This window comes from Ischnura elegans, chromosome 10, assembly GCF_921293095.1.
Source record: "Ischnura elegans chromosome 10, ioIscEleg1.1, whole genome shotgun sequence".
Taxonomy (NCBI): domain Eukaryota; kingdom Metazoa; phylum Arthropoda; class Insecta; order Odonata; family Coenagrionidae; genus Ischnura; species Ischnura elegans.
In genome coordinates this window covers 12452196-12479092 of record NC_060255.1, presented here as the reverse complement: position 1 = coordinate 12479092, position 26897 = coordinate 12452196, and the positions used below count along the sequence as shown (strand labels likewise).

Sequence of the window (26897 nt, the reverse complement as noted above, 5' to 3'; positions counted from 1 at the left end):
TATTTCAGCTGGTAGCAAATAGCAAAGCAAGGACTGAACGGCAGGGGAATGTCGATCAGCTCCTGGAAATGGCTCCGTACATCGCAGCAAAATTTCCTCAGCGCAACATTCCGTACACATTTCATTTAGGGAACAGTGAGACATATGAGGGATTCACAAATTGGCGATTAGAAGCTGGCCGTCGTTATAGAATATTTGTCAGAGCTGTTGTGGACACACCACAAAAAGTAAGTTCATTGACTCTGGTGGGGCTAAGAGCCCAGGGGTTGGGTACAATGGGAAGAGGTTTTAAGTCAATTGAAATGAAATTCTGGCATATCCTGGCAATCGTGCGTATTCATGTTCCAAAAATTTTAGTGTTATCCAAATACAGTGGAACTTGGTTAGTACGTTCCCCCTTACCACATTTTCCTCCTTAATATGGCGATTTCTCTTGATCCCAGTATCATTCGAACAAAATACAGGTAAAAGTATTTGGTTAGTACGTTTGAAAAGATTGCATTTTCCTGGTTAGTACGATCAATTGTTTGCCATGATGCAACCCGCAATTCGTTCTCTTGTATCTTCTTAAGTGTAGTAAACCTCCGAATTCATGATTTAATTTATTATTATTAGCCATTAACATTCTTGCATTCATTCCACATCTCTTTCTTCGACTGTGATTTATCCAAATGCATTTCTGAATTCATGTGACGTGATGAATAATAAAATTCGGCCATTTTTTGGGAATGTCTGACTATGAAAAACTACTGCCAATAAGAAGCCCTAATTTTCCCCACCCCGAGCTCCTCACCTTCTGTTGCCTTTGGAGCGCTTTGGAGTGCCCACTGCTGCGCACAAATTTCGTGAGTGGGCAATTGTTGCTATTGCACGAGTTATCATGATGAAGAAATGAGTCTTAATGGTCTTAACCATGGCCCTTATATGTCGTAACCAATTCCCACTTTATCTAAAGCAGTACTGCGCGTACTCCATAAACTCGACGTCGAGGCTGTGGAGTACGTGTGTATTTACTTGACTACTATTGCGGGAGCTGACGATCTTCTGGATCTCCATCTCCAAGTTTAGCTTAAAAATACTTGATCTCGGAACGAAAGCAGACGACATTAGACAAATTTTGAAAGTAAATTTCAACTGTTTTATATAAAATCTTGTAATTATGTCGTAATCTAATAATCTTGCATGTTATCAATCGATATATTGATCGATGTAACAACCGATATGGTATCATTCCAGAAGCGAAGTGTACGGCTGTTGCCGTCATTTTAAAGTCAATATAATTTTGTCCAATTTTTATGATGTTTAAAAACAACCAGTAGACTTACTCCGGGTTGTTATATTCTCCGAGTATGCTGTGAGAAAGAAAAATGACTTAGCTTCATTTGTCCTCTTTCTATAAATATATATAAGATAAATCACAGGGGATAGACGCCATTTTCATGGAATTGTCTTCGGGAAATCTATGAAACATTGTGATTTTTATTCACATGGTATTGTTTCTCAATGTTGTGCTCATTTTCTTGATTTTAAATGTGAAAAGAGTTCAGGAAGGCGATCCTATGAGAACTACTTATAGTAATTGTAATTATGACGACTGTTCTGCAGATTGCAATTACCCTGACTGCTATTATTTACTTTCCTCGTTAGTGCGTTTTCCTGGTTAGTACGTTCATTTTTTGTGGTCCCTTCAGAAACATACTAAATAAGTTCTACTGTAGTTATTAAGCTTAAAACTATAAAAAAGTTAAGATTTCAATTTGATGCATAATATTTGGATTAAGTGTTCAACCTTTCATTATATATCAGATGCATTTGTTGCAATGATTTTTTTTTCAATATTTGTTTTATAGTGTCATAATTTTAACAATTAAAAAGTGTAATTATAGAATAATTATTAAAAACTCCTTTCTTCCTTTGCAGCACCTTTACACGTCTAGCCCATTCTCCGAGTACCTAGCCCTGGACATGAGGGAAGTTCCCCCTGGTGACCCTCCACGTCGTCCGGACCCCAACTTGCCCCCACCTGATGGTTCTTCTGGCTCAGGCTCGCAGTCTGGAGGGGGCTCCACCTCTCCTGGTCCGTCCCCAGGCAGTGGTGGAGGGTCGAGTGGGGATACCGGATCACGAACTCAGTGGGGCAGCAAAGGGCCCGATGTCAAGGCCGACCCAAATCCAGAAGCCACGGAGGCAGGCATGGTGTGGGTGGTGGGACCCGTCATTGCTGCCCTTCTCCTGGCCATCTGCCTGCTCCTGTTGTTTGTTGTTCGCAGGTATGATTTAATTCATAATATTTCCTTTTAACATATTCAACATTTCTTAAGACATATCAGATGCATTACGATACCTCCACTGCATAAACGCTCAACAATCGCCCACTGAATCAAATCTGCTCATCTAGTATTGTAAGGGCTATCTGGATGAGCGGATTTGATTCGGTGGGAGTTTGTTGAGCGTTCATGCAGTGGCTCAGCGAGGGGGGGTTTTGGGGGTTAAAACCCCCCCAGAGCTTGGAGAAATTTTTAAGTTTAATCCATTTTACTTAATTGGATTGATATTACTAATAGAATAGTGTAAGGATTAATAAAATATTTCTCTCATAGCCGAAAAACTCACCATTTTGAACCGTTTATCTTAAAATTCCGCAATCTATTAATATCCCACCTTTCCCACCTATATTTCATTGACCAGCTCATGAAATTCTAATATATATTTTTATGCTCATTTGAATCTTTTCAATTGATTGCAATGAGGACTGATTTCATGTTAAAAACAAGTATAAGGTGTTGGTAGGGATGAGAGAAGGCGAATGAGATGAGAGAGAATTAATTTAATGCTAGGCATTTATGCATGCATGCCCTTTATGCAATGTTAATAAATGTGTAATAATATTTGTAGTTGATCAGTTTTGGTTAAAACGTGATTTTCTTCTTTGTTTTTTTCTAGGAGACGCCAGCCTTGTAAGGCACCAGATCAATCGGCAGTGACGAAGCCTCTCATGTCATCAGCCGTAGCAACGGATATCTCCTCATCAGGTCACCAAGGGTAAGCCTTTAGAGCTGGAAGACTTGCTTACATCCTTAGATTCTAGGCGAAATCTTTTGAGGAGATGAATTTTTAAAATATTAAAAGAATAACTGTTTTTTGAAAGTCTATGGTTATGTACATCAATGGTATCCTTGGTCCTGGGGTAATGTGTGCGAATATTTGAACTTTTCACAAATTGGCTGAAGTTTTCTTTTAAATTGTATTGGAACGTATAGATGTGCAGGCTATGCAGAGTCATAATACCAAAGAAAGAGAAAAGAGGTTTGCAGTGATCCTTTGAGTTGAGAAATTAACCTGACTGCCCTTTTCTTTAGCCATGAATGAACTATTTTTGGATGACGAGTGACCGTTTAGTTCAAAGCCAATAAAATAAGGCATGGTGAACATGAATAAGATAGTCTTTTGTAGGGATGAGTCGATTCCACTTTTTTTCGATTCCGATTCCAATTTCGATTCCTTCAAATCGATTCCCGATTCTCGATTCCGATTCCATCGATTCTTACTCCTTATGGCAGGTGGGATTTTGATTTATCTGTAGCATCGCTGTCATTAAAATTTAAGAATTGAATGGAATAAAATAACTAGGGATGGACAGATCCAGGATTTTTGGAGCCAGATCTTTCGAATCGGATATTTTCGATTCCAAATGCATTTTCGAATTCCTGCCATTAAACAAAGTCATTATTCAAGTTTATTGCGGGTACATACAATCAATGGAATGCTTTTTAGATTTTCATACACATTTTTATATTTTTATAAATTAAAAATTATTTTATGGGCTTTCAAGTTGTTTTTTAAAAACATCTTTACATACTCAGGGTCTAAATTGTTACGCTTGGGTTTGGAAATGAAAATAGGAAAAATCTTAGGATGAACCACTGACCAGTAGCGTAGCGAGAGGACCCCCCAAAATATAAAAACACAATTACTTTCAAAAAATTAAAAATCATGAATTTACAAAAATGAAAAAAAAAATGAATCTCTGAAAAATGAAGTTTTTTCTATTATGAAGGGCGTTAAAATTAGTTTGAAAACCTCTCCTTTGTACCCTGTTGTTTAAAAATTTTCCCCCCTGGTTTTGGACCCCCCCTTAACAAAATTCCTGGCTACCCCCCTGCTATCGACTGAATTCAAATTTTCCTCACTCGCGTTTCCCCCGAATTTTACTTTCTCATCGCATACGGACTTGTGTTTCATCCGAAAATGCTTCAGTATGGTGAGGTGGATTTAGCACTTCCTCGCAATAATTTACGCCATAGTGCACGCACACTGCATTCATTGGTTCTCCTGTTAATGGAAATGTTTATACACAATGAAAGACATTTTTATTGGTGCATCATTAAATTACATTGCAACTGCGCAATCAGCAAAACAATTAAAAGTATTTAAAACGGTAATAACGTCACGTGCGACGAGGTGCTCAACCGCTCAGCATGAGGAAGGAGTGGGCAGCAAAAGCGTGTAAAGGAGAGGTGGAGGGGAAGGAGCAGTGGCGTAGCCAGGAATTTCAATTGGGGGGGGGGGGGGGGGATCCAAAACCAGGGGGGAAAATTGTTGAAAAAACCGGGCACTAAATAATGGGTTTTAAACTAATTTTAACACTTTCCCAGAAAGTCACTCTCCTAGCATTTGTAGTCTAGAAACGGAGAATTGAAGCAGATAGGCCAAAAAAGGTAAGTTGGTGAGACGAGGTAGGGATGAAACACACTTCAATTGTTTTCGTGTGATTTGATATTTTCCTTAGAAGACAATGATTTTTGGTCCGTGTGATTTCGGATGCGAAAAAAAAACAACAGAGGCACAGGCTGATGGACGGCCGAGGGTGGTTTTCTGAAATCTGCGACATGGTTACTTTTGAAATGCTGAAAATCCTGGCCACGGCTGAAATTCTACTTGCAACCTCTGCGAGAGCTTTCAAACAAAACAGTTCATGAGTAGGACAATAATCGCATGCGACGGCGCATTCGAAGAGAGAATCGGAAATCTTTCCACTCTTATGGGGCGTTACATTCACTGAAGCTATTATTTAAAATTTCCGATCCAGATCCGATGTCTTCCGCGACTTTGGATCCGATGAAGGGCAATATCCGCGGGTATTTGGATCCAAGGTATCCGATCCGACCATCCCTAAAAATAACAATAGCCGCGGTGGCTACATTCTCGTTTGGCCGCGAAGGCTAAACAATAAAGTAGCGTTCATGGCGTCGATACATACCAGAGCAGCCTGGCGGGTGCGCGGTGGCGGCCGAACGCAACCTGTCGAGTCCGCCCGGAAGCCGCGGCGGCTTATGCCAAGCAAGTATCAACCTCCTCAAGGGTTGCATTGATGAAACTGGGCTATACAAACGCGAATGTGTCTATTTTTTTTTATTATTGACGCAGGCGCGTGTTAGTCTAAAAAAGTTACTAATATTAAAAAAACCGCTCTCAGCGCGTATTTACCTATAAGAAACTTTTTTCACAGAAAAACTCGCTCTCTGCACGTTTTTATTATCATCAGACTTCAAATATCATTCGAAAGTAAAAAAATATATTTCGATCTATTATACTTTAAAATTGGTGGTCCAGATGAATTCTCCGAATGTGATTCATAATCGTAACAATTTGATTTGCCGTGACCAGCGGTTAATAAAAGAACGGAAAACGCATGCGCTGCTTCCCGATCCCGTGGTTTCCAATTTTTTTTCTCTGAGAGTTGCTCATGAACACGAGGTATTTCAGGGTTCGTCGGTTTGTCGCTCTTGCCGACATTTTAATGTTTCCGAGGCCGCTTAGGTATGTTTGTCGCAGCACCCGCGGGGCATATCCTCCGCGCGGGCAAGGCTGACACCGCGGCCGCTTAGGTGTGTGGCAGCATTTATGCCCCAAACTTATAGTCTATGCTCAAAACATTTATCTTCCTGGAATCGATGGAATCGGAATCGACTTTAGGCGATCGATTCTCTATTCCGATTCCGTGCCGGAGAATCGGTGGAATCGAGAATCGACATTTGGAATCGACTCATCCCTAGTCTTTTGATATGTTTAAGTTAACGTATCAAGTGCTCTTAAAACTTAAATTCCATTCCAAAAGAAGGAAACTTCAAGAGAAATTTCACTAGGCCTAGTCGTATTACTTATTACCTACAGTTGATAAATACTCATGAAAGTAGTTTTAAGGCATAGTTCTAATGTATATTTTCACAGCAGTGTTTCAAACATTTTAGAGGTATCTCTAATATAATTTTCTAAGTTATGCCCGTAAATTTATTAATAGCTTTTTTCTATCCTTTATAGCAGTCACATATCATCGTCACCCCGTATGAATCAGCATGGCGTGCATTCCGGAGGAGGGGGTGTTGGTGGTCATGGTCAGGGGTCACAGCTTCAGACACTCCTGTCATCCGGAGGCTCTGGGATGGGTGGTCAAGGACGTATGGGTGACGGTGGTGCCCTCGCCAGTGACCCTGTCGAGATGAGGCGACTGCACTTCCAAACCCCCGCAATGGTTTCTCATCCTCCTGTGCCTATTGCTCAACTTGCTGCGCATGTTGAACGTTTGAAAGCAAACGACAATCTCAAATTTTCTCAAGAATATGAGGTATGAAATAAATCTTTTTTAAAGCTTTTTATTTTTTTAAGTTTTTTTTTGGGAGTTGAAGTGGAAAATAAAGTGCTATACTTTTCGAGTTTCAAATAGCCATTGTTACGCTGTGTTGGAATTATTTGTGGGACAACTTTTGAGGGGCAATTTAAATTGGTAAAATAAGATTAATAGTTTAAGGAGACCATTTTGTCAGACTGTAATCGACTACCACATTGTCACAGTGGACATCTCCAATGGCAATGAATGAAGCATAAATGAATGACCACTAGAATACATATCTGTGTGTACAAAATGCTGTTCTTATGTTTCTTTCTCTTTCTCCAACGTTTGTAGCTTTACTTAACTTAAATATAGGAAAATAATATTCACTTTGTAAGTTCAATGCTGACACTATTAACAACCATGGTTTTGCATCTAATCTCAACGCCTTGATAATTTTTGAAGTTATAATGTTAAAATCCAGTTGAATTCCCAAGTTTGTAGTTTGATCTAGAGATGAACCTGCGACACTGTTTTTGTAGTTATGTATGTTACTAAGGGAGTCAACAAAGAGGGAACCTATAAAAGAAAAAACTAGTATCTGTAGCTAAAAAAATGTTATCCTGATGTTTCTCAAATAAATTAATGTGTTCAAGAATATTAATTTCAATAATAATCAGTGTGTCTGTGAGGAATGTGCTAAGTGAATTTTTGTTTCATACAGTCATGGTAAACTTAGCATTCAGTCCTAAATTATGCTCATAATCCTTCTGTATGGAATGTTTAAAATATTGTGGTGAAGGATTTTTTCTTTTCCTTTTAATTGTATGAGAAGGCAACAATTCATACTGGGAATAAATAGGTGAAAAAATTCCTGAAGGCAAGATATGAGCTATATTGTGGATTTCTCCATTCAAATTCATTTACATGAATCATTGACACCATTTTTTCCTATAATTGTTGCTATTTTAGATAGCTACCTTAATATAATTATTATTTATCTTGTATCATATTGGTATTATGTAAATACTAATGTTTAAATGAGGGGAAGTTTCATCAAATTATTTAATGCAATGTTGTCCCAAGTAGAGCTCGTCCTTCCTAGATTAATGTTTTCTCACCAGTAATTTTCTCAGTTTCTATCTCCACTTGTCAGTACTTGTTTTTATCGAAACTGCATATTTTTTATGATCATTCCCGAGCCTGGCTCTCAGGTGAGGTATACTTTATATATTTATACTTCTGGAAAGAAAAGTGTCAAAAATATGAAAAAATTGCAACAGAGGTTTTTTGTTTCAGCTTTTAGATCTAATTCAAATATGCTTTCCCTCAACGTTTAATATTTTTGTTTTTATCCTTGCAGTCAATTGAACCCGGCCAACAATTCACATGGGACCATTCCAGTATGGAAGTGAACAAATCCAAGAACCGTTACGCCAATGTTATTGCTTATGATCACTCCCGTGTAGTTCTACAACCCCTTGAAGCAGGCCCTGGCTCAGGGCCTGGTGTCGGTCCAAATGGTTTTATCTTAGGTAGTGATTATATCAATGCTAACTACTGTGATGGATATCGAAAACACAACGCTTATGTTGCCACTCAGGTAAGTTTCTGTCATCGAGAGTAATTCTTATATTTTTCTATAATCAAAAGAGAGTGGATGAATTGTCATAGTAAAAAAATTACTGGATCAGATGTTTTTGAATCATGGATGCCATAAAGAGGAGGTTCCTCAGTAATTTAAAAAAATATAAGTCATGTCCCGGAGTCCTTATTATTTTACTGAAATTGTCTTATAAACTTATGGGGTGGCTATTTTTGAGCACATTCAAATGCTCACGAATCCCAAGCACAGTTCAGCCTTCCTGGATGAACTTTTTCTCACTCTTTCTGAAATAGTTTAAAAGCAATCTTCCTATCAACAATTGCTTGCATTAAATGCAATATTACTTTAGTGTAATTTGCTCTAAATATTTAAATAAACTTAATTAAATGTTTGCTGAATGAATTAAACTGGATTCAAGTTTACTGCTGCAGACTGGGTAACTTTAAACTGGGTACTGCTGCAGGCTCTTGGCTAACAGGGGTATCTTTAGTTTACATTTATGTATTCAAGAATGATGATAAAAGTTTGAGGGAGGGCATGTTTAGAGAAGATGTTTTTGATAGAAATAAGAGATGAAATAATCCCAGTGGTTATAAGAATGTACTATAGATTTGGCTTGGTAAAAGGTTTAGGTGTGAGCTCATGTATTCAAAGGTGGATTGGCAATTTTCAGGGTCCTTTGCAAGAAACTTGTGGTGACTTTTGGAGGATGTGCTGGGAAGTTAGCACCTGTACAATTGTGATGATGACCAAACTAGAGGAAAGAACGAGGATTAAATGTGACCAGTATTGGCCCACGTCTAGAGGCCACCCAGAGAGCTATGGCCCTATCACGGTCACCCTTACTGACACCCAGCAGCTAGCCACCTACTGCATCAGAACATTGCTGCTGCAAAGGGTGAGTTAACATAAATACCTTTCACTTCCGTATTTTCTTTTCATTAAACTAGCGCATGTCTTCCCAGCCATGAGCTACATTCTACAATGAGCACAGTTGCCCTAACTAGCATTTCCACATTAACATTCTTATTTTCTCTCTTCAGAGTTTCTTGTTTTGTTTCCCTAACTTTGTATGTTAATCATTAATATTAGTGTAATAGTGAGTTAACGTTAGAGCTAATGGAGTTAAGAGTAGCAGTGATGATGATGTTATCCCAGCATCATCCTCTATATCCCAGCCTTCTAAATGGCCATCAACAATTTGTTATTATATATATAATAATAATAATTTATTGATCCAAAAGACACTGTAAAACACAAAGCATTAAGTAAGTATATAGGACACATCAGAAAAAATAATGACGTATGAAAAAAAACAGTGGTAGTGTTTACATCATCATGAGATATTCTTTTATACTATAAAAACACCTCATGACCAGGAAGTTTAATAACTTTCTCTTAAATACACTAAGTCAGTCCTCTTGTTTTATGTTAGCTGGTAATTTGTAAGATAGTTTTATGCTCATATTTCTAAGACTCCTTAGATCTTTAGTGGAGCAAGATGACATCACATGCATATCATATTTTGTCCTAGTAGTATAAAAATGGATTTCATTTTTATTAACAAAGTCTGAGATGTTTTTTTAACATAAACAGATGGCACTATCAATAGCTTTAACCTCAGTGGTCTGCAGTGAGCTCTATAGTGTACTTTGGAAGTAGATTCAAGTGGATTTTTTTTCTTTCTCTTGTATAGTATCATCTTACTGTCTTGAAGACTGCAAGCATTGCTTGAAATCTTTATAGCAGTTGGATTTCAGAATAATTTATGTGACCATTTGTCCTGCTGCACTGTGAGAGTATTGCCATGTTTTACCGTTAATTGTCCATTTTCACCATTGCTTTTCATGTTCTAATTGTACATTCGTAATTAAACATACCTGTTTGCTCGACTAACTCAAAACTAATGTTATGTGCAGTCTGGTCACTCAGAGCGGAGAGAAGTACGTCAGTTTCAATTCACTGCCTGGCCTGATCATGGAGTTCCTGACCATCCTGCCCCCTTCCTGCTATTCCTTCGGCGTGTCCACGCCATGAATCCCCAAGATGCTGGTCCAATGGTTGTTCACTGCAGGTAAGTTAACCAGGATTGTTTCACATATAGGAAATCAGAAAGAATTCAAAGGTGTCATGGTGGGGAAATGAAAAGAACCGCTAAGCTGTCTGCTGGCTGACAATGTGGGCTTGTGTCTTGGAAATGGAAAGATGTGGCAAATTAATATTGAAAAATTTTGAGTTTACAAGTCCCTTTTTTGACTCTGAAGTTAATAAAGCAAATGGCTGTGTAAGTCTCAACTCCTAGAGATTCAAGTGAGGAAAAATCACTACTTGACTCCCACTTGATATTAAGATTAATATGCTTGAAAAACTTAGTCATGAGCTTGTTTTGTGATGGTTTGAGATCTTTGTGTTTCTTTTCCCTTTAAGAAACTGCATTCTCCTTAAAACGAACAGGAGTGTACAGTTTTTGTCTGGGATAAGCGGAGGAATTTGAATCCCAAATAAGTGTGTCATACTGGAAGAAGGTGAAGTTATTTCCAACACTAATAATGGTACCCCTTTCTATTGCTAATATGACCATTAAGTTTTGTCTATTATTAAAGTTGATCAATTGCATCTAGAGTGTTTAGGTGAACTGCCATCTAAAATGTACTTTTTTTTTCTATTTTAGTGCTGGAGTTGGCCGTACTGGTTGCTTCATTGTTATTGATTCAATGTTAGAGAGAATGAAGAATGAGGATACTGTTGATATTTATGGCCACGTCACTTGCCTTAGAGCTCAAAGGAATTACATGGTGCAGGTAAGGTATTTTGGCTCTGTGGGTGTTGCCTTTTTTACTTCTATGTTTTATATTGTTTTACTTTATTTCCACAAAATTAAAAAAATAGAATTTATGAAGCAGGTTATGTATAAAGTGGATGGAGTATTATTTCAAATTTACAATCAGGAAAATAACCAGAACTCTGGTGGAATGCCTGGTAAAATGGGCAGTATTTTCCTTAATTCCCAAGTATAAGATTTCTTACTTTTTTCATGCATGTCCCTTGTTGTAATTAAATATTCGTATGTATAAGGAAGATAAGAAGTATAAGATTTGCAGATGACATCACAATGTTAGCAGATGATATCGAATCGCTTCAAGAAGAAGGGAGGAAGGAATATGGGTTGATGATGGGAAATCAAATGTGATGTCAATAAACTATGCTAATGTTAAGAGAGTGAAAATAATGGAAGGCATAATAGGAAAAGTGAAAAGCTAGCATTACCAATATTATGGTGACAGACAACTTGAGAAATATTACGGAAATAAAAGCAAGATTAACAATGGCAAAAGAGATCTTAAGCCAGCAGAAAAATTTGCTATGGAGTGAAAGCTTGTTAAAGAGTGTGACTCATTTATTGTTTTAATGTATGAATGTGAAGCGTTGGGGAAGAGGGAGTGAAGTGGAATAGAAGCTTATGAAATGTGCAGGGTATGGGAAGATGGGAAGAGGAAGATGAGATGGGAATTGGAGAGGTTTAGAGCTAAGTGAAAGAGGAGAGTTTGCTTCTAAAGGAAGCTTGTTGGGTCATGTGATGAGGGTAACTATATAAGGGAGGTATAATAACTGTGGCACTGGAGGGGCCAGTTGAGGGAGAGGTGAAGAGAGGAGGGATAAGAATTAAATTGATGGATCAGGTGAAAATCAACTCCTTTGAGGAAACAAAGAAGAAAGCTTTCGACAGAAGCAGATGGAGACAGAATTGGTATATGGGAAAAGCTAGCTTACTGAAATGCAAGATAATTATGACAATGTTTTAAGATGATCTATAATTTTATTTTCATGCATTTTTTCAAAACTAGATGGAAATCCATACTCCACTGACTAGTGATATTCAGTATGTATTAGGCTCTATTAGATATTATTAAAAATTGCTGTTTTAAAATTTAGGCCTATGTTATTCTCTATTATGATACATTCATGATTTTTGAACATGAATTGAATTTCAATTTTTTATTCATGTATGGGAAGTTGATTCAGGTGCAGTGTGGTGGTTTATGGAAATTAAAACTTACCAGCAATATTCCACAAACTCTTCTATTCACACGCCCAGTTTCAATGAATTTCATAGTATCATCAGGTGACTTTTTCTCGAAAAATGTTGTTGGGGAATGGTCCCTTCGTAAAATGTAGGGGAAGCAAGTAGGTGCAAATTTTGGCGTGTGGGTGACTGCATACAAAGTTACTTCTTACTGGCAGTTTTTGGGACTTTATTTTGTGTGTCTTTAGCCCTTATGCACCGGACGTCAGGTGGAGCCAACGGGCATTTTCATATGCAGAACACCTGATGTCGGTTATAGCTGTCGTGGATTTTTCAACGCCGACGACCGGACGTCGGCTCTGACCGACGTGAGGGAAGGGAAGTAACCGCTGAGGTAGCAATTGTCCGATGCATTCAGGCCCGGCCTGAGATCCAGCTTAGCGAATCCTTAGGGCCACTCCCAGGCAATAAAGCCCGACCCTCCCACTCATTTATGACCATCCTCACCGCAGGAATCCGTCGCATAGTAGTTGCGTTTTCAATAGTTTTTTCAGTGATATGTTTTATTGCTTTTATACTTTGAAACAAATTTTTAGTTTTGTTCTGTGCCCAACCAATTTTTAAACGGAATTTTAGTGTTAAAAAAAATGGACTTCCGGACCTATAGTCTTATTACCTTATATTTACTAACTTTGTTGTTATTAATGCTAGAAACCCGTTTAAAATTCCACAATGCTTAAAAAAATGTTAGTAATTCTTTTAGAAGAGTAAATCATTTAAAATCAACTACAATGTTTGGTTGAAAAAACACCGGTAACGCAATAAGTTGACCGTGGATTCGTGCCACTCCTAGGCAATAAAGCCTGACCCTCCTACTCATTTATATGACCATCCTCACCTCCTCCCCGCAGGACTCTGTTGTATAGTTAGAGGGTGAAGTCCAGTGGCTGGGGTAATGGACGGGCCCTGTAGAGCTGGGCCCCAAATCTGAGGGACAAAAATACCCAGGCAACTCACCCCCAAAAAAGAGCTCCGTACGGAGAGGTTTAAAATATTCTCATGCTACTCGTAGCAAGGGAAACGTTGTTCTATTGTAGGCGCTGGCAGGAAAGGGTTAAGCATGACCCCCAAGAATTTCATTGAATCACTCATCATTACAAAATTTGGTAGTGTGTTAGTTATTTGACAGCTTAATTACAGTGCAACCTTGATAAAACGAGACCCCACGGTGCTCAAATAAACACTCGCTATAGCAAACTGTCGCTTTACCGAAGGTGGAGCAAATAATAGCCAATATACCTATTGTGAGCACTTATACAGGAACAGGAGTTATATAGAGGAGTTATATAGTTAGATAGAGGAATTTCTATCCGATAAACGTACAAACAAAACATAAATACATCCATACGAAAGCATTGTTTTTTTTCATTGCTAAATTTCCTTAATTTAATGACAACTATACCAACAATTTATGAGCGCTGTACTGAATAAAAATCATGCAAAGCATTGCTTTTTCAATCATTATGCCACAGAAATTACAGATTAGGGACTCTTGTTGAAGGTTTCCCGGCGATGAAAACTCTCGCTATGGTGAGTGCCAACACCAAAAGGTCCTCGTAAAAACGAATGTTTTTACAAGATAATTATGGGGTAAATTGAGGGTGCCTCGGTTATCTCTCGTAATGTCGGGGGTCTCGCAATAGCCCGTACTCGCTTTAACGAGGTTCCACTGTAGTTCAAACTTTTTAATGTGTACTTTTAGACTGAAGATCAGTACATCTTCATTCACGATGCCCTGCTGGAAGCTGTCGAATGCGGGAATACTGAAGTTGCTGCCAGACACTTGCATTCTCACATCCAGCGCCTGATGCAGCCCGCACATGAGGAGGCTGGTGAAAGTATCACTGGAATGGAGTTGGAATTCAAGGTAGGTCATTCGTCTCTTTTTCCTTTCGAGCTCATTGAGGTCATTTCCCAAATGATTATTTTTTCCTTCACATTTGATTTTAGAATACTGTAATTTTCTGTATGCAAGATGCACTGAGGTTTTTACAAGCTTAACATGAAAAATTTCATATTCCCTCGTGTGACATATGGATTTTTCCATGAATTGCAGTAATACTTCAATTTTCCCCATTTTGATTTTACGTCAAGTCTAGTTTTTACCCAACGACACTCAAGTCCAGCCGGAAAGCATAGGGAATTGCAATGGTGACACTTCGATTTTACATCTTTTCTTGATTTGATGCAGTTTTTTGATTTAGGGCAGCATAACCCCAGCCCCAAAGATGAATCTTTTTTATCTTGATTTCACTTAGTTGTCTTTTGACTTGGCGCAGAAAAACAGAAGTATTGAAGGCAATTCTGTGCAAGTGTTATCCTAAAAAAGTGTACTCCTCCTCAATACCAAATCTTGATTTTTACACTGTGCCCATATTTTAGTCCCTCCAAATGCGTAAAATCAAAGTTTTACTGTATATGTCATTTTATATCACTAATTTTAGACAAGTTAAGTTTTGCAATCATAATGAGATTTGGCACAGAGAGTAGAAAAGAGTTTTGTTGAATGTCAACAAAATATTACAATTTTGACCCTTTGGCCTCATAATGTGGGTCCATATGCAAAATCTGATTTTACCTTATGGGGTTTAAATGCTCAAAAATTGAAGAAAAAAGAAACTGAATTTCTTGGTGAAAATGCCAAGTTGTAGATAATTGGGGATAAAAAATAATCAGTGGAACTATTTTTATGGGTAAAAAATCAAATGGTGACTCTTGACAAAAATTTGAAGTATCCTTTTAAATTTAAAGATGTAAAAGATAGAATTGTAACTTATGTTCAAGTTGAAACCTGAGAGTTTCAGCCCAACTTGACTCCAGTGGTATCCTTAATCCAAACTATTATTTTGTGTGTAATAATAAGACTGTCTCAGTGAGAGGAAGATTTTTGCAATTCAGTACTGCTTGTATTCATCAACTAGTCAGTGCTTTAGGCGTATTTTACATGAGGAATGTTAACCTTCTTTTTAATATGTGCAGTTACAATGATATGCAGCATTTCATAATATCCTAACCTGCTTTCTTATCTTTACTGGACACATCGCAGGGCCTAATTGTCTTACCAGAGCAAATTTTGTGTGCAATAGTATTAATGTCAAACACGTTCACTTTCAAAGACTTTATTTCGAAAAAAATTTGATGTTAGATTCATTCTGTGACAATTATTCTTGATACTTGTGTTGATAATATTTATGCAAACCAAAAGACTTGCAAAGGCTTGATTTTGAAAAAACTTCGACATTAGATTCATTTTGAGATAACTACTCATGTTTGTATTACTCACTATTTGTGTCAATTTATGCCAACCAAAATTACTTGCAAAAACTTGGATATTTGATTCATTCTGTGACAACTATTTTGAGAGTATTATATGTAATATATTTATGAGTGCAATTCTATCACTCAGATATGCCTTAAATATACATTGGCCATTAAGTTCTTCAACAATGAAGGTTTAAGGTTAAGCACATTCTTGCATATATATTTATGTCGATAATATTTATCCTGGCCAATATGACCTGCAAAGACTTCATTTTGCAAGAACTTGGTTGTTTTTTGCAATGAAGCACTGAGAGTCTATAGTAATACTTGGATGTCAGAGTATTTCTGTGACAATTGTTTTTGCTTCTCGCAGAGGCTGTCGAACCTGCGAGTGGATTCTCCGCGGTGTTACCTGACGGCGAACATGCAGTGCAACAAGGGCAAGAATCGTCTGGTGCACGTACTGCCGTACGAGGCGACGCGCGTTTGCCTCGCTCCCCTTCCGCCCCACCACACCCCGCCCCATTCGCACCACCACCACTCCCACCCCCACCACCAGCCCCCCCTCCACCTATCCCCTCCCTCCTCCGACGGCGGGGACTCGTCCGTCAGCAGCAGCATTGGCGGGAGCGGAGAGGGCTCCGACTACATCAATGCGTCCTTCATCGATGGGTACCGGCAGAGGTCTGCCTACATTGCTGCACAAGGACCGCTGCCCAACACTGTCGGCGACTTTTGGAGGATGCTTTGGGAGCACAATGCCACTATTGTGGTGATGCTGACAAAGCTTCGAGAGTTGGGAAGGGTGAGGAAACTTGTGGTTTTTGAACTTTATTAGGGATGAGTCGATTCCACTTTTTTTCGATTCCGATTCTAAATTTGATTCCTTCAAATCGATTCCCGATTCTCGATTCCGATTCCATCGATTCTTATTCCTTCTAACAGGTGGGATATTGATTTATCTGTAGCAATGCTGTCATAAAAATTTAAGAATTGAATGGAATGAAATAACAATAGCCATGGTGGCTACATTGTCGTTTGGCCATGGTGGCTACATTGTCGTTTGGCCACGGTGGCTAAACAATAATGTAGCATTCATTGCGCCCATACATACGAGAGCAGCCTGGTGGGTGCATGGTGGCCGCCCAACGCAACCTGTTGAGTCCGCCCGGAGGCCGCAGCATCTTATACCAAGCAAGATTCAACTTTCTCAAGGGTTTCATTGATGAAAAGGGGCCATACAAATGCGAACGTGTCTAAATTTTTATTATTGACCCCCTATCTGTGCGTATTTATAAGAAACTTTTTTTTTCACACGAAAACTCGCCCTCTGCACTTTTTTACTATCATCAGACCACAAATATCATTCAAAAATAAGAAAATATATATTTCGATCTATTATATTAACATATAATTTGATTGGTGTTGGTCCAGATGAATTCTCCGATGGTGATTCATAATCGTAATAATTTGATTTGCCGTGACCAGCGGTTAATAAAAGAAAGAAAAACACATGCATTGCTTCCCGATCCCATAGTTTCCATTTTTTTCCTCTGAGAGTTGCTCATGAACACGCCCCATTTCTGGGTTTGTCGCTCTTGCCGACATTTTCATGTTTCCAAGGCCTCTTAGGTATGTTCGTCGCAGATTCAGCGTGCCTGGTGTATCCTCCGCGCGGCCGCTTAGGTGTGTAGCAGCCTTTATGCCCCAAGATATGCTCAAAACATTTATCTTCCTGGAATCGATGGAATCGGAATCAACTTTAGGCGATCGATCCTCGATTCCAATTCCGTGCCCAAGAATCAGTGTAATCAAAAATCAACATTTGGAATCGACTCATCCCTAAACTTTATATTTCGTTTCATTTCTTACAGTACAGTGTACTAACAATATCAACTTTGAGCGTAAATCAAAAGCCTCCTTGAAGTTACTATAACAAGGATATTGCTACTCAAGGAAGTTGCTTTACAAGTAGAGATTCTCTTACAGAATTTTTTTCACTCATAGCATCCTCTTCATCCTCAGCATAATGCTTCCCCTGGAAAACTTTCTTCTCCATTGTCATAATGGAAGTCCCAATTCTTATTCTTTTTGACTTTTGCCCTATCATTAAGAGTTTTTGTGGGAATAAGTATAATACCATTTTTGTCTGAACATAGTACCCCCTTTTTTTCAAAAATGCCCATGGTAAAAGTAAAGGGGGGACTATATTCAAACCTATTTTTTTAAATTTTTTCCTAAAACTCAAGCCCCAAAATTAGGGGGGGGGGACTATATTCAGACATATACAGACATGTGAGATTGTCATTGTTTTCCTTCGCTGCCTGTGCAAGTGGATTCTTAAAAATGGAATTTTTTTCCTCAACAAAGTTTTCTCATTTCGATTGCAGGAAAAGTGCTATCAGTATTGGCCGGGTGAACGATCTGTACGATATGGGTGCTTTGTTGTGGATCCTATTGCTGAATACAACATGCCAACGTATATCTTGCGTGAATTTAAGGTGAGTTTCTCCATTCAAAGTTTTATATACACTTACAATTTCCAACCAATGTCTCTAAAGGAGGACAGCATTTGCCCTAACTAACATGGTTGATCCCCTCTGAAAATTGTATGGACTTTCAGAAAAAGGGTTATTCACGTTGAAAATTATGGCTATTTAATTTTAATTATAATATGTACTTAGGAGGGTCAATAGGCCATTTTGTTTTTCTAGCATCTGCGTATGTGTGAAGTCGAGGAAGTTGAATATATAGGAAACCTTTTATGAAATCGGTATAAAATCTGAAATCTATGAATCCTGTGGAGTCCATTTAACCTTTACTCATGTTATTAACCACCCTCCTTCTTTATTTCAAGTTTTTCCAAACATATTAATTCAAGAAAACTGTTGTGTCTGATATTTATCCTTACTTACCTTTCTGTATTGAGTGACGAGAAAAATGCATAATTTTTCCTGATTAGTTTCTTTGGGATTAGTTCTGGGTAGTTTATTATTTAGCTAGGTTCTAGTAGTTTATTGATACATATTGCTTCAGCATTCTCGAGTATATTTATATGATACAATGATATGGTGTGATACAATGCATACCCAACGAGGTACATTATTGAAAAGAATGTGATTTCTCGTGTTCATCATTCTAAAGTCCGAATGATGTGTGGTAACTTCTCATCCAAATCAATGATAAACATATTGTGGAAATTGTAATACAAAATTTAATTCCATGAGGGCTTATCTAACATCTTTAATTTCATCGAATGTAGGTAACTGATGCCAGGGATGGACAATCGAGAACTGTGCGACAATTTCAGTTCATTGATTGGCCAGAACAAGGTGTTCCAAAGTCTGGTGAAGGATTTATTGACTTCATTGGCCAAGTCCACAAAACTAAGGAACAATTTGGACAAGAGGGCCCAATTACAGTGCATTGCAGGTGAGCCATTCGAGAAATAACTTGCCCAGCCACTTCTTCTGCTTTAATATTCATTTCAACTGGACAGAATGAATCTATTTATCCCATTTATCCGTCTACAGAAATAACTTCTCTTTTGTTGATTCCTTCTGTCAGCCATTTTTCAGTGAATGTATGTATTTACTGTTTGTCTTTCTCTTACCTGAATGTCATTCGTGGGTGCAGATAAGGTTGTTTATAATTTTCTTAAAATTTTTGACATCGTTTGTGCTATATTAGTTTCACTGTGTACATATTTAATAGCACTTGGATAACTTTTCTTAAACATAAGGTGTTTGATAAGTAAATGGACTGGAATGTTGATAATTGTCATGTTTGTTTGATTCAACCCGATTTTACATTGGGTATTATGTCAAAAGAAATTTTTTTACTAATACCAATGATAAAGCTATTTTAGCAAAATTATTAGAGGTTTAATCCTTTATGTGTATATCTGGATGGCATGATCAACAGATTTGAGTTAAATTTATCAACAGAATTGAGCTAAGATTTACTGTTTTTCTTTCATCGGATACTATCATTTATAACTTAAATATGTTTAAATGGAGGTGTTTATGAAATGTAGGCCATAGTTGATCGGTGCATTTTTTAAACAAATGGAATACTGAAGTTGACTCATTTTGCTTTGATTTCTAGTGCTGGTGTTGGTCGCACAGGGGTGTTTATCACTTTAAGTATTGTTTTGGAGAGAATGCAGTATGAAGGTGTTGTGGATCTTTTCCAAACTGTTCGTATATTGAGGACTCAACGACCAGCTATGGTGCAAACAGAGGTATGAATGAAATGAAAGCTATTTTCTCATATTCCTTTACTAACCTGGTAAAATAATTTCTTTCTTTTTGAATTGCTTTGAGTTCATAATTCAATCTATTTTGTTTGTCTTTCTCTCACCAAAGTACTGGTTATCTTTTGCCATCATATATCAGATCTAAGGAATAGAAAATCAAGATTTTTTTTGTGCTCTTAAGTTATGTAACCAACGTATTTTTTTATTTCTTCAATAAAACGACCAAATAAAGAGGAAATACTCATCATGAATGAAGCACAAACTCTACATTTTCTACGCTTTTTTAAATCACTTGACCTCAAAGTTTTCATCGTTTTCCTCTCAAGTAATGAAACAATCTGTAGAACGTATAAAGTATGTGCTTTACTCATCACAAAATTTACTACTACTAGCCAGCAACCAAATTTACAATATATTTTCCCAGTACATATTTTTAGTATTACATACATGTTTTTCCTTTAGGCTACATAAGTAAAACCTGCATGGTAGCATTAACTTGAATTGAGAGTTTTTATATATTATGTCCATTTCTTCTTCTATATGTTATGTTTATTTTTGAATGGCATTATCAATTGAGCTAATCAATTGCAGTTTCTCTTGTGTGTGTGTGTAATATGTTTATAATTTAAAGAAGTTTAAACCGAGGTGTTAATGAAATGTAGGCCATTTTCTCATGTGCCTTTTACGAACCTGCTAAAATAAGTTTTTTCATGTTAACACTTTCGCTGCAGTGTAACCTTCCGATGGGTCAGACCCAATATCATCACTGCATGACGGCAAATTTACTATTTTTTATTCATTTTTCAGCTGTCGTTGTTTTGTTTTTAGAGAATGTTGAGACATGGAACTTGGTTTGTCTATTCTATTCATGGTAGCCTATTTGGTGTAACAGGAAGGGAAGTGGCATGAATCACTGGTGGGTCACGCCGCCCAGGATGAAACTCGTTTAATTCAAGGGCAAGCCTGTCGGTCTGTTTCTCCCCCTATTCACTGGTGCCACACAAAATGGCAGACCATCCGCAACTTAGCCCACCAATTATGATCAGAGATAACCTGTTGGTGTGGTAATCCATGTGAAACAATACTTCACTGATGTTTCTTCAGAATGAAGTTCGACTCGTAAAGTTGAAAAAAATGGGATTGTCCCCACCTAGTTGTCACTTCTAAGTGGTTCTGTCTGTCACCCTGGGTGCAAAGGCTCAGAAATTAGCAGTCCCAAGTCTCATGGGTCTCAGTGGTCTCATGGGTTATGGTACGTAGTGTGTCCAGCCAAGTAGACGCCCCAGGCAGAATAGCATTTGCCTGAGGGAAAACTCCTTGGCTGGCCTTTATGCTGACTTACCAAAGGCATAGGTAGTTATCTTACCGAAGGTTCTGTGTTGTATGTTATTTTGAGGAAGTGTTCAGCGAACAGCGGAGGTCATTTGTACCACGATGGGAAGGTAAGGATTGAAGGGTGGGGAGAAATATTGTATGAAAAATGCCTGCTCTGAATGAAAGGTCCCGTGGGGGCCAAGACTCATATGTCACATTTGATAGACAAGGTGTTGTGGCGCAAGTGTCCTCCACGCAACACTGAAGCAGGGTTTGGGCTGTCTCAGAAAATTCTCTGCCCCCACCAGGATTTGAACCCAGCCTTACTGGCTTGCAGTCAAGCCTCTGCACCTTAACGTGTTACGTACCGGCGTAATTAAATATAGAGGAATGACGTTCCTGGATAGAGGAGCTGAGATTGAAAATAAGTGCCAATTTGGGCGAACTGCCCTTGGTTTAAACATGGTTAAGAAGCTAATGTTTACAATATAATTTTAACTTATCAAACATAACGATACATCAATTCATTATTCTCTAGCACCTCAACTGAAAACGTACAACCAAAAATCCTTATTAAGCTTTAAAATTGTTCAAGTAGACTCGCCTAAATGACGAGAATGTACGTCATCTGTGGGGAATGCTTGGGAAAAAATGATGAGAATTGACGCCATCCATATTCAACATGTTTAGGGATTGTTTGAGATGGTTAAGGCTGAGAGGTGATCACCACGGTTGGAAGGTGAGTTAAGGTCACTCTTAATTAGGATGGCTCCGATTGTACCCCTTTTCTGAACTGACAGCGGCTGACCTTGAGCGTGCTTGAAACCCACCCACTCTTCTAGCCAATCACAGAAGAGCGAAAGTAGAAAGTGTGTAGGATCCTGCAGTCTCTCTCCGAACTCCGTGCAGTGCAGATCGCTCTCCAGCTGGCAGTGTTGCCATTGCAAATCTGTGGAGATCGCTCAGCATTCGTCCGAGAATCTTCCGCCGCCCGCGAAAGTACCGTTATTCCCAAGGCTGGCAACGCCGGTCAGCCGGATGGAGGGGAAAAGGGAAGGGGATGGAGGGGAAAGGAGAGGAGGAAGGGGCAGCGCTTATTATTGGCTACTTGCTATTTTCCACCCAGCCGCCTTCAGTTCGGAAAAATGGTACACAAACTCAGATGGCCAGGGGCCTAAACTGGGAGAGTTCAGGTTTTGTATTCACTTGCAGGCCTGTAGTGTTGACCGGGTGTGGGAGAGTGAGCTCTGTAGCGAACGTGTTAATTGCTTTGAGTCAGTAATTATCATTAATCGGTATTGGTAAAGTTATTTCATACCACCAACATGTGCATGTACTTTTAAAGGAGAGATAAGTATTGATTGTGGTGAGTTTTGATTTCTTTTGCAACCTGGTGCAGGATAACTGCAAGCCTTGAATAATCACTTTTTTTGCATCCCTAGGACCAGTACCAGTTCTGCTATCGTGCTGCCTTGGAGTACCTTGGCTCTTTTGACCATTATGCCAACTGAGATGAAATGGGGGCCTGGGAAGGAGCGAGCAACCGAAGGCCATCGTTGCCAGTTTAAAGAAATCGGAGGAGGACATGGCAGACTATGTGGATGGGTTTTTATTTGGCTACGATTGCATTAGAATGGAAGCTAGGAATGATAGCAGGAACTAGTCGTGCATGTGGTACTATGGCCCATGTGAAGCCATGGTGTCAGGAACTCATGAGAAGCCTCAGAGGAAACAGCTCAGATGGAAAACTGTCTGACCAAATCATCACTCAATTTTTTTTTGTAATTTATATAAGTATATGCACATAAGAGTCACACGTATAAATAATAATATCTATTGGTCATCGAAAATTTATGCCTTTTTAGATATGTTGCAGGATGAATATGGTACATTTTATAGTTGCATTTTTATGATTAGTAAGTGAACCTTTCACTTTTACCTTTTTCAAGTTAAAGGCAAAAAAAAAGGTATTACTCAGAGGAAGTTTTTCTTTTCCGTAGTAGTGGTGCTCACAGCATGATGTGGTGAATCACCATCATGAATGCTCTAGGAAATCGTTGGCGCTTGGGCGTTTAGGAATGCCTTGCCAGCAAGCCGTACTCCATGGCCTCAACAAAACAAGCATCGATAATCATTGCCGATTTAATGCTATGGGACAATGGGAAGGCTTTATCATGAGTTGTGCTATTGTGATGTATGTGATTGGATGCAAGAATAAAAATTATCAAAGAGCTTGACAGTGCCAAGTGGAAAATAATCTGCGTATCTCCTCAGCTCGCATTTTGCTTCCCAGACTCCCAGGTTAACTAAAAAAAATTGAAAGGCTAATTGTGGTTGTTTTCTCTCTGAATAATAAAAAAAAGGACTAGCAAAGAGAACTAAGTACTCTATTTTAATGTTAGGAATGAATCATAGGCTATAAAGAATGGAACTAGTAGAAATTAAAAAAAAAGTCCAGTTAAAACGATAAAGCATGTATGTGTCGTGTGATGTGACCCGAGTGAATCATTCTAGGAAAAAAGTGCTGTGCTATTAGGGCAGTGATAAACATTTGCTCGCAGGGAGTCCTCCGTACACATGTACAGCGACATTTTTTTATTCGTGTGACCTCATGCAAGTTTTGAAGTGCAAATCTTGCGACACAGTGTGGTTTAGAATGGTGAATGGACAAAGGACAATCTTTTGAAAAGACCTCTCCCATCTTTCCTTTCTGAATGCGTGTTTCAGGATGCGTGTGGGGAGACTGCATGTGATCGTCTTGTGCGCACAGTTTTAAGTGTTACCGTGTACTGTAATTATTGTCTTCTTGCCCGGAACGATCCCGTTTATTATTCCTCCTCCTCCCCAAATGTTGACCCAAATCATATAAAATTGCTTCCTCTTTTTTCCAAAAAAAAAATGATAAGGCTTTGACCGCAATCAAAAGTTAAAAGAGCGTCCAGCTGGATTGTGCATTCCGTAAAGCTTGGAGTGTTATCTCCGTCCTCATTAATGTGAGAATTCCCTGTATTCCTCGTTGAGATTGTATCTCTTAATACCACATATCGGATTACCATGTCATTTTCGTTTATGCCATTCAACCCTTTGGGCCAACTGTACCAATGGTTTACCCTTTGTTTCAACTGTAATGCGACAAATTTTAAGCAGAAAAATGTGCATATCTGCATCCTTTTTGCTTAAATTTAAGCTTTGATCCCCAATTTGTGTGTGGTGTGTTGTGACAGCCTCGTTAAAATGAAACAATATTCCACAGGTTTTGGATAACATCTTAGTTTCAACTCTATAGCCATATTTCAAAGACATTTGAGTAAGTAGTCAATATTAGGTGATCTGATGTTTTTAGTACCGAAAGTAAGATGTTCAATGGTTACAATTTTGATGGCAAGATTCTTGTCATAAAGAGAAAAAAAACTGAACTGAGGCTGTCAGTGTAATTTCTGTCAAAATATGTTGAAGGATTTGTTTTTGTGTATCATTCATGTGGTGCAATTATTTCTGGTGTGCTTAAGATTACTTGCTTTGGACCTCAGTGAATGTCATCGTGATAAGATGAAAGTGGCACTGAGATGAATGTTCTAAAGGTGCACGCATGTGCGTGATAAGTATTCAAGAATAGTAATTGAATGTGGAGTTGAGTTGAATGGTTAATTATTTGGTATTTTTTTATGTGATGTGTCATATTTTTAAAGAAAGGATGTAATAGAATGGTCATATCATTGCAGGGTGGCTAACTCATGAACTTTCAATCATCTGTAGCTTACAGTAATTGCCACGTGTACATTGTAAATCAGGAAATTACATAAGATAACATATTTGACTCTATTTCTGGATTCAATGATTAACATTCTTACATGAAATCTATGTGGGAGTATTTGCTTTCAGAAACTGGCATTGTGTTGAATCATTTTCACTGTCATAAAACCGTTCCTGTTGAATTTGGGTGGAGCATTGAGCTCTGCTAGTATTTGTATGTTTTCCAGTCCAGAAAAAAATTTCAGAGTTATAATACACCTAGAAAAAAATTAGCTTCTGCTATGAAAAAGTGATCTTCAAACTTAAAAATTTTCATGAGAAGATGAGAGCGCTGAAAGATTACATTTAGTTTCAATGACATCAGTGGAAGTTCATTGGCCACCCTGCTCTCTATATTTTATCTTGACCTGTTGACAATGTGTGCTGATTTTATTTTCCTTTCATTATTTGACTTGAAAGGATGAGACTGTTTGACCGTGATGTTCAAGGGCGGAATGAACGGTAACCCATTTGTGGGTGCTAATGTAGAAAAATGTTTGCTGGTTAGACAGTCACCAAGGTTTAGGTTTTAAGGGGTGAGGCGAAACGTGTGGTTAATGCTTTTCCATGTATGGGACTAATGCCACTTTGACTGAGTGATGTGCTGAATATGTTTGATACTTACATCAGGCTTATGCGTCATGATGAAGGTTTGGATGCTTTACAAGTTGGAGGAGATGCGGAAACGGTATTCAACCATATCTTCACCAGGTTTTAGTTTATCCCAAAGGAATATCGATGCAAATGTGGAATTAATTAGTTGATGCTCAAATTATTTTGCATTTTGGGAGGATTTTTTTACTATTTTTTATTATCGTTATTTCATATAATTTTCCATTCTCATATTGATTGATGTACACTGGATTTCAAAGCACATCTCTAACATAGTGTATCATGAAATGTGTATAGAATAAATAATAAGTTGTAAGCTGTCTTTCTTTTCTCAAGCTCCAAGTCTAATACAAAAGTTGTTTTTTTCCAGTGGCTACCCATTTGGGGGCAATACATGTAAGTGCATTCCTCTCAATAATTGTAGTATATCGTAGCATGCATTAGCCTCTGGTGTGTCCCACAATCTAGGCGATGCAATCAAAATTTTAAAAATGTGAGTATGACGGCAGTAGAAAAATCATTGCTGGTCAGAGGGAATGCCTGTTCTAGAAATTACCATATTTGACTCAGATTTCCTTTTCAACTTGACTCGAGATCAAACTTTTTCCCTTTAATTTTGTGTCTCACAATCTCAATGCAATCATAATTATGATTTTTATAAAAATGTGAGTATGACTAATATAGAAAAATTTTTGCTGGTCAGAGAGCTTTTCAGAGGAAATTTCAAAGTCATCCTCATGCATGTCCCCACCACTGTTGTTGAGGATTAACTGGCTACATGTCTGGAGTATTATGGAGCATCTCATGATTTTTTCCCTTTAGTTTTGCCCTCCTAAATATGTTTCATCAAATTGGTGACATTCAACGACCTTTCTGGTGATTGAGAGGTACATGACCTTTTTGGTAGTGAAGAGAACAATGCCTTTTTTTTGTAGAGAGGGTAATAACCTTTTTTTCTTGGAGTGGGAGGTCAATGACCTTTTTTAGATTCATAGAAGTATCACCTTGGAAGTGAGAGGTCAATGACCTGTTTTTGTGGTAGCAAGGTGAACGACCTTTTTGGTGGTGGATATTTCAATGACCTTCTATGAAGTAGATATGGCCGTTTTCGGTGTGGAGAGGTAATGACTACGTCGTGGACTATTTTATTCGTTGTACATAGGGCAATGGCTATTTTGGTGGTGGAGAGGTTCATGTCTTTTTTTAGTTTCAAGGAGTTCAAATACATTTTTACGGTTTAGAGAACTTAATGACCTTTTTGGTGGTAGAAAGGTTATTTTTATTAACTCTGCATAGTGAAATCCCGTTTGTAACAAGGATTTTCATTTCGATATCTTATTTTTAATTTTTTCACACTTTT

General features: G+C 38.2%; 1 protein-coding gene across 6 annotated transcripts in view; it reads left to right on the top strand.

Annotated features, from left to right (window-relative positions):
- Positions 1 to 25853, top strand: part of LOC124167275 (tyrosine-protein phosphatase Lar) — a 947012-nt gene extending 921159 nt beyond the window's left edge. For 5 of the 6 annotated variants that reach the window (XM_046545186.1, XM_046545184.1, XM_046545188.1 and 2 more), the window contains 14 exons: positions 9 to 227; positions 1921 to 2270; positions 2944 to 3042; positions 6322 to 6625; positions 7974 to 8213; positions 8890 to 9114; positions 10136 to 10290; positions 10888 to 11017; positions 14003 to 14167; positions 15935 to 16366; positions 17952 to 18062; positions 18824 to 18993; positions 19669 to 19804; positions 22576 to 25853. In XM_046545186.1, the coding sequence (XP_046401142.1) occupies positions 9 to 227; positions 1921 to 2270; positions 2944 to 3042; positions 6322 to 6625; positions 7974 to 8213; positions 8890 to 9114; positions 10136 to 10290; positions 10888 to 11017; positions 14003 to 14167; positions 15935 to 16366; positions 17952 to 18062; positions 18824 to 18993; positions 19669 to 19804; positions 22576 to 22644 (2805 nt within the window). In that variant the 3' untranslated portion in view covers positions 22645 to 25853. The remainder of the gene's footprint in view (positions 1 to 8; positions 228 to 1920; positions 2271 to 2943; positions 3043 to 6321; positions 6626 to 7973; positions 8214 to 8889; positions 9115 to 10135; positions 10291 to 10887; positions 11018 to 14002; positions 14168 to 15934; positions 16367 to 17951; positions 18063 to 18823; positions 18994 to 19668; positions 19805 to 22575) is intronic. The other variant, XM_046545185.1, reaches the window with a different exon arrangement.
- Positions 25854 to 26897: the final 1044 nt, after the last annotated feature.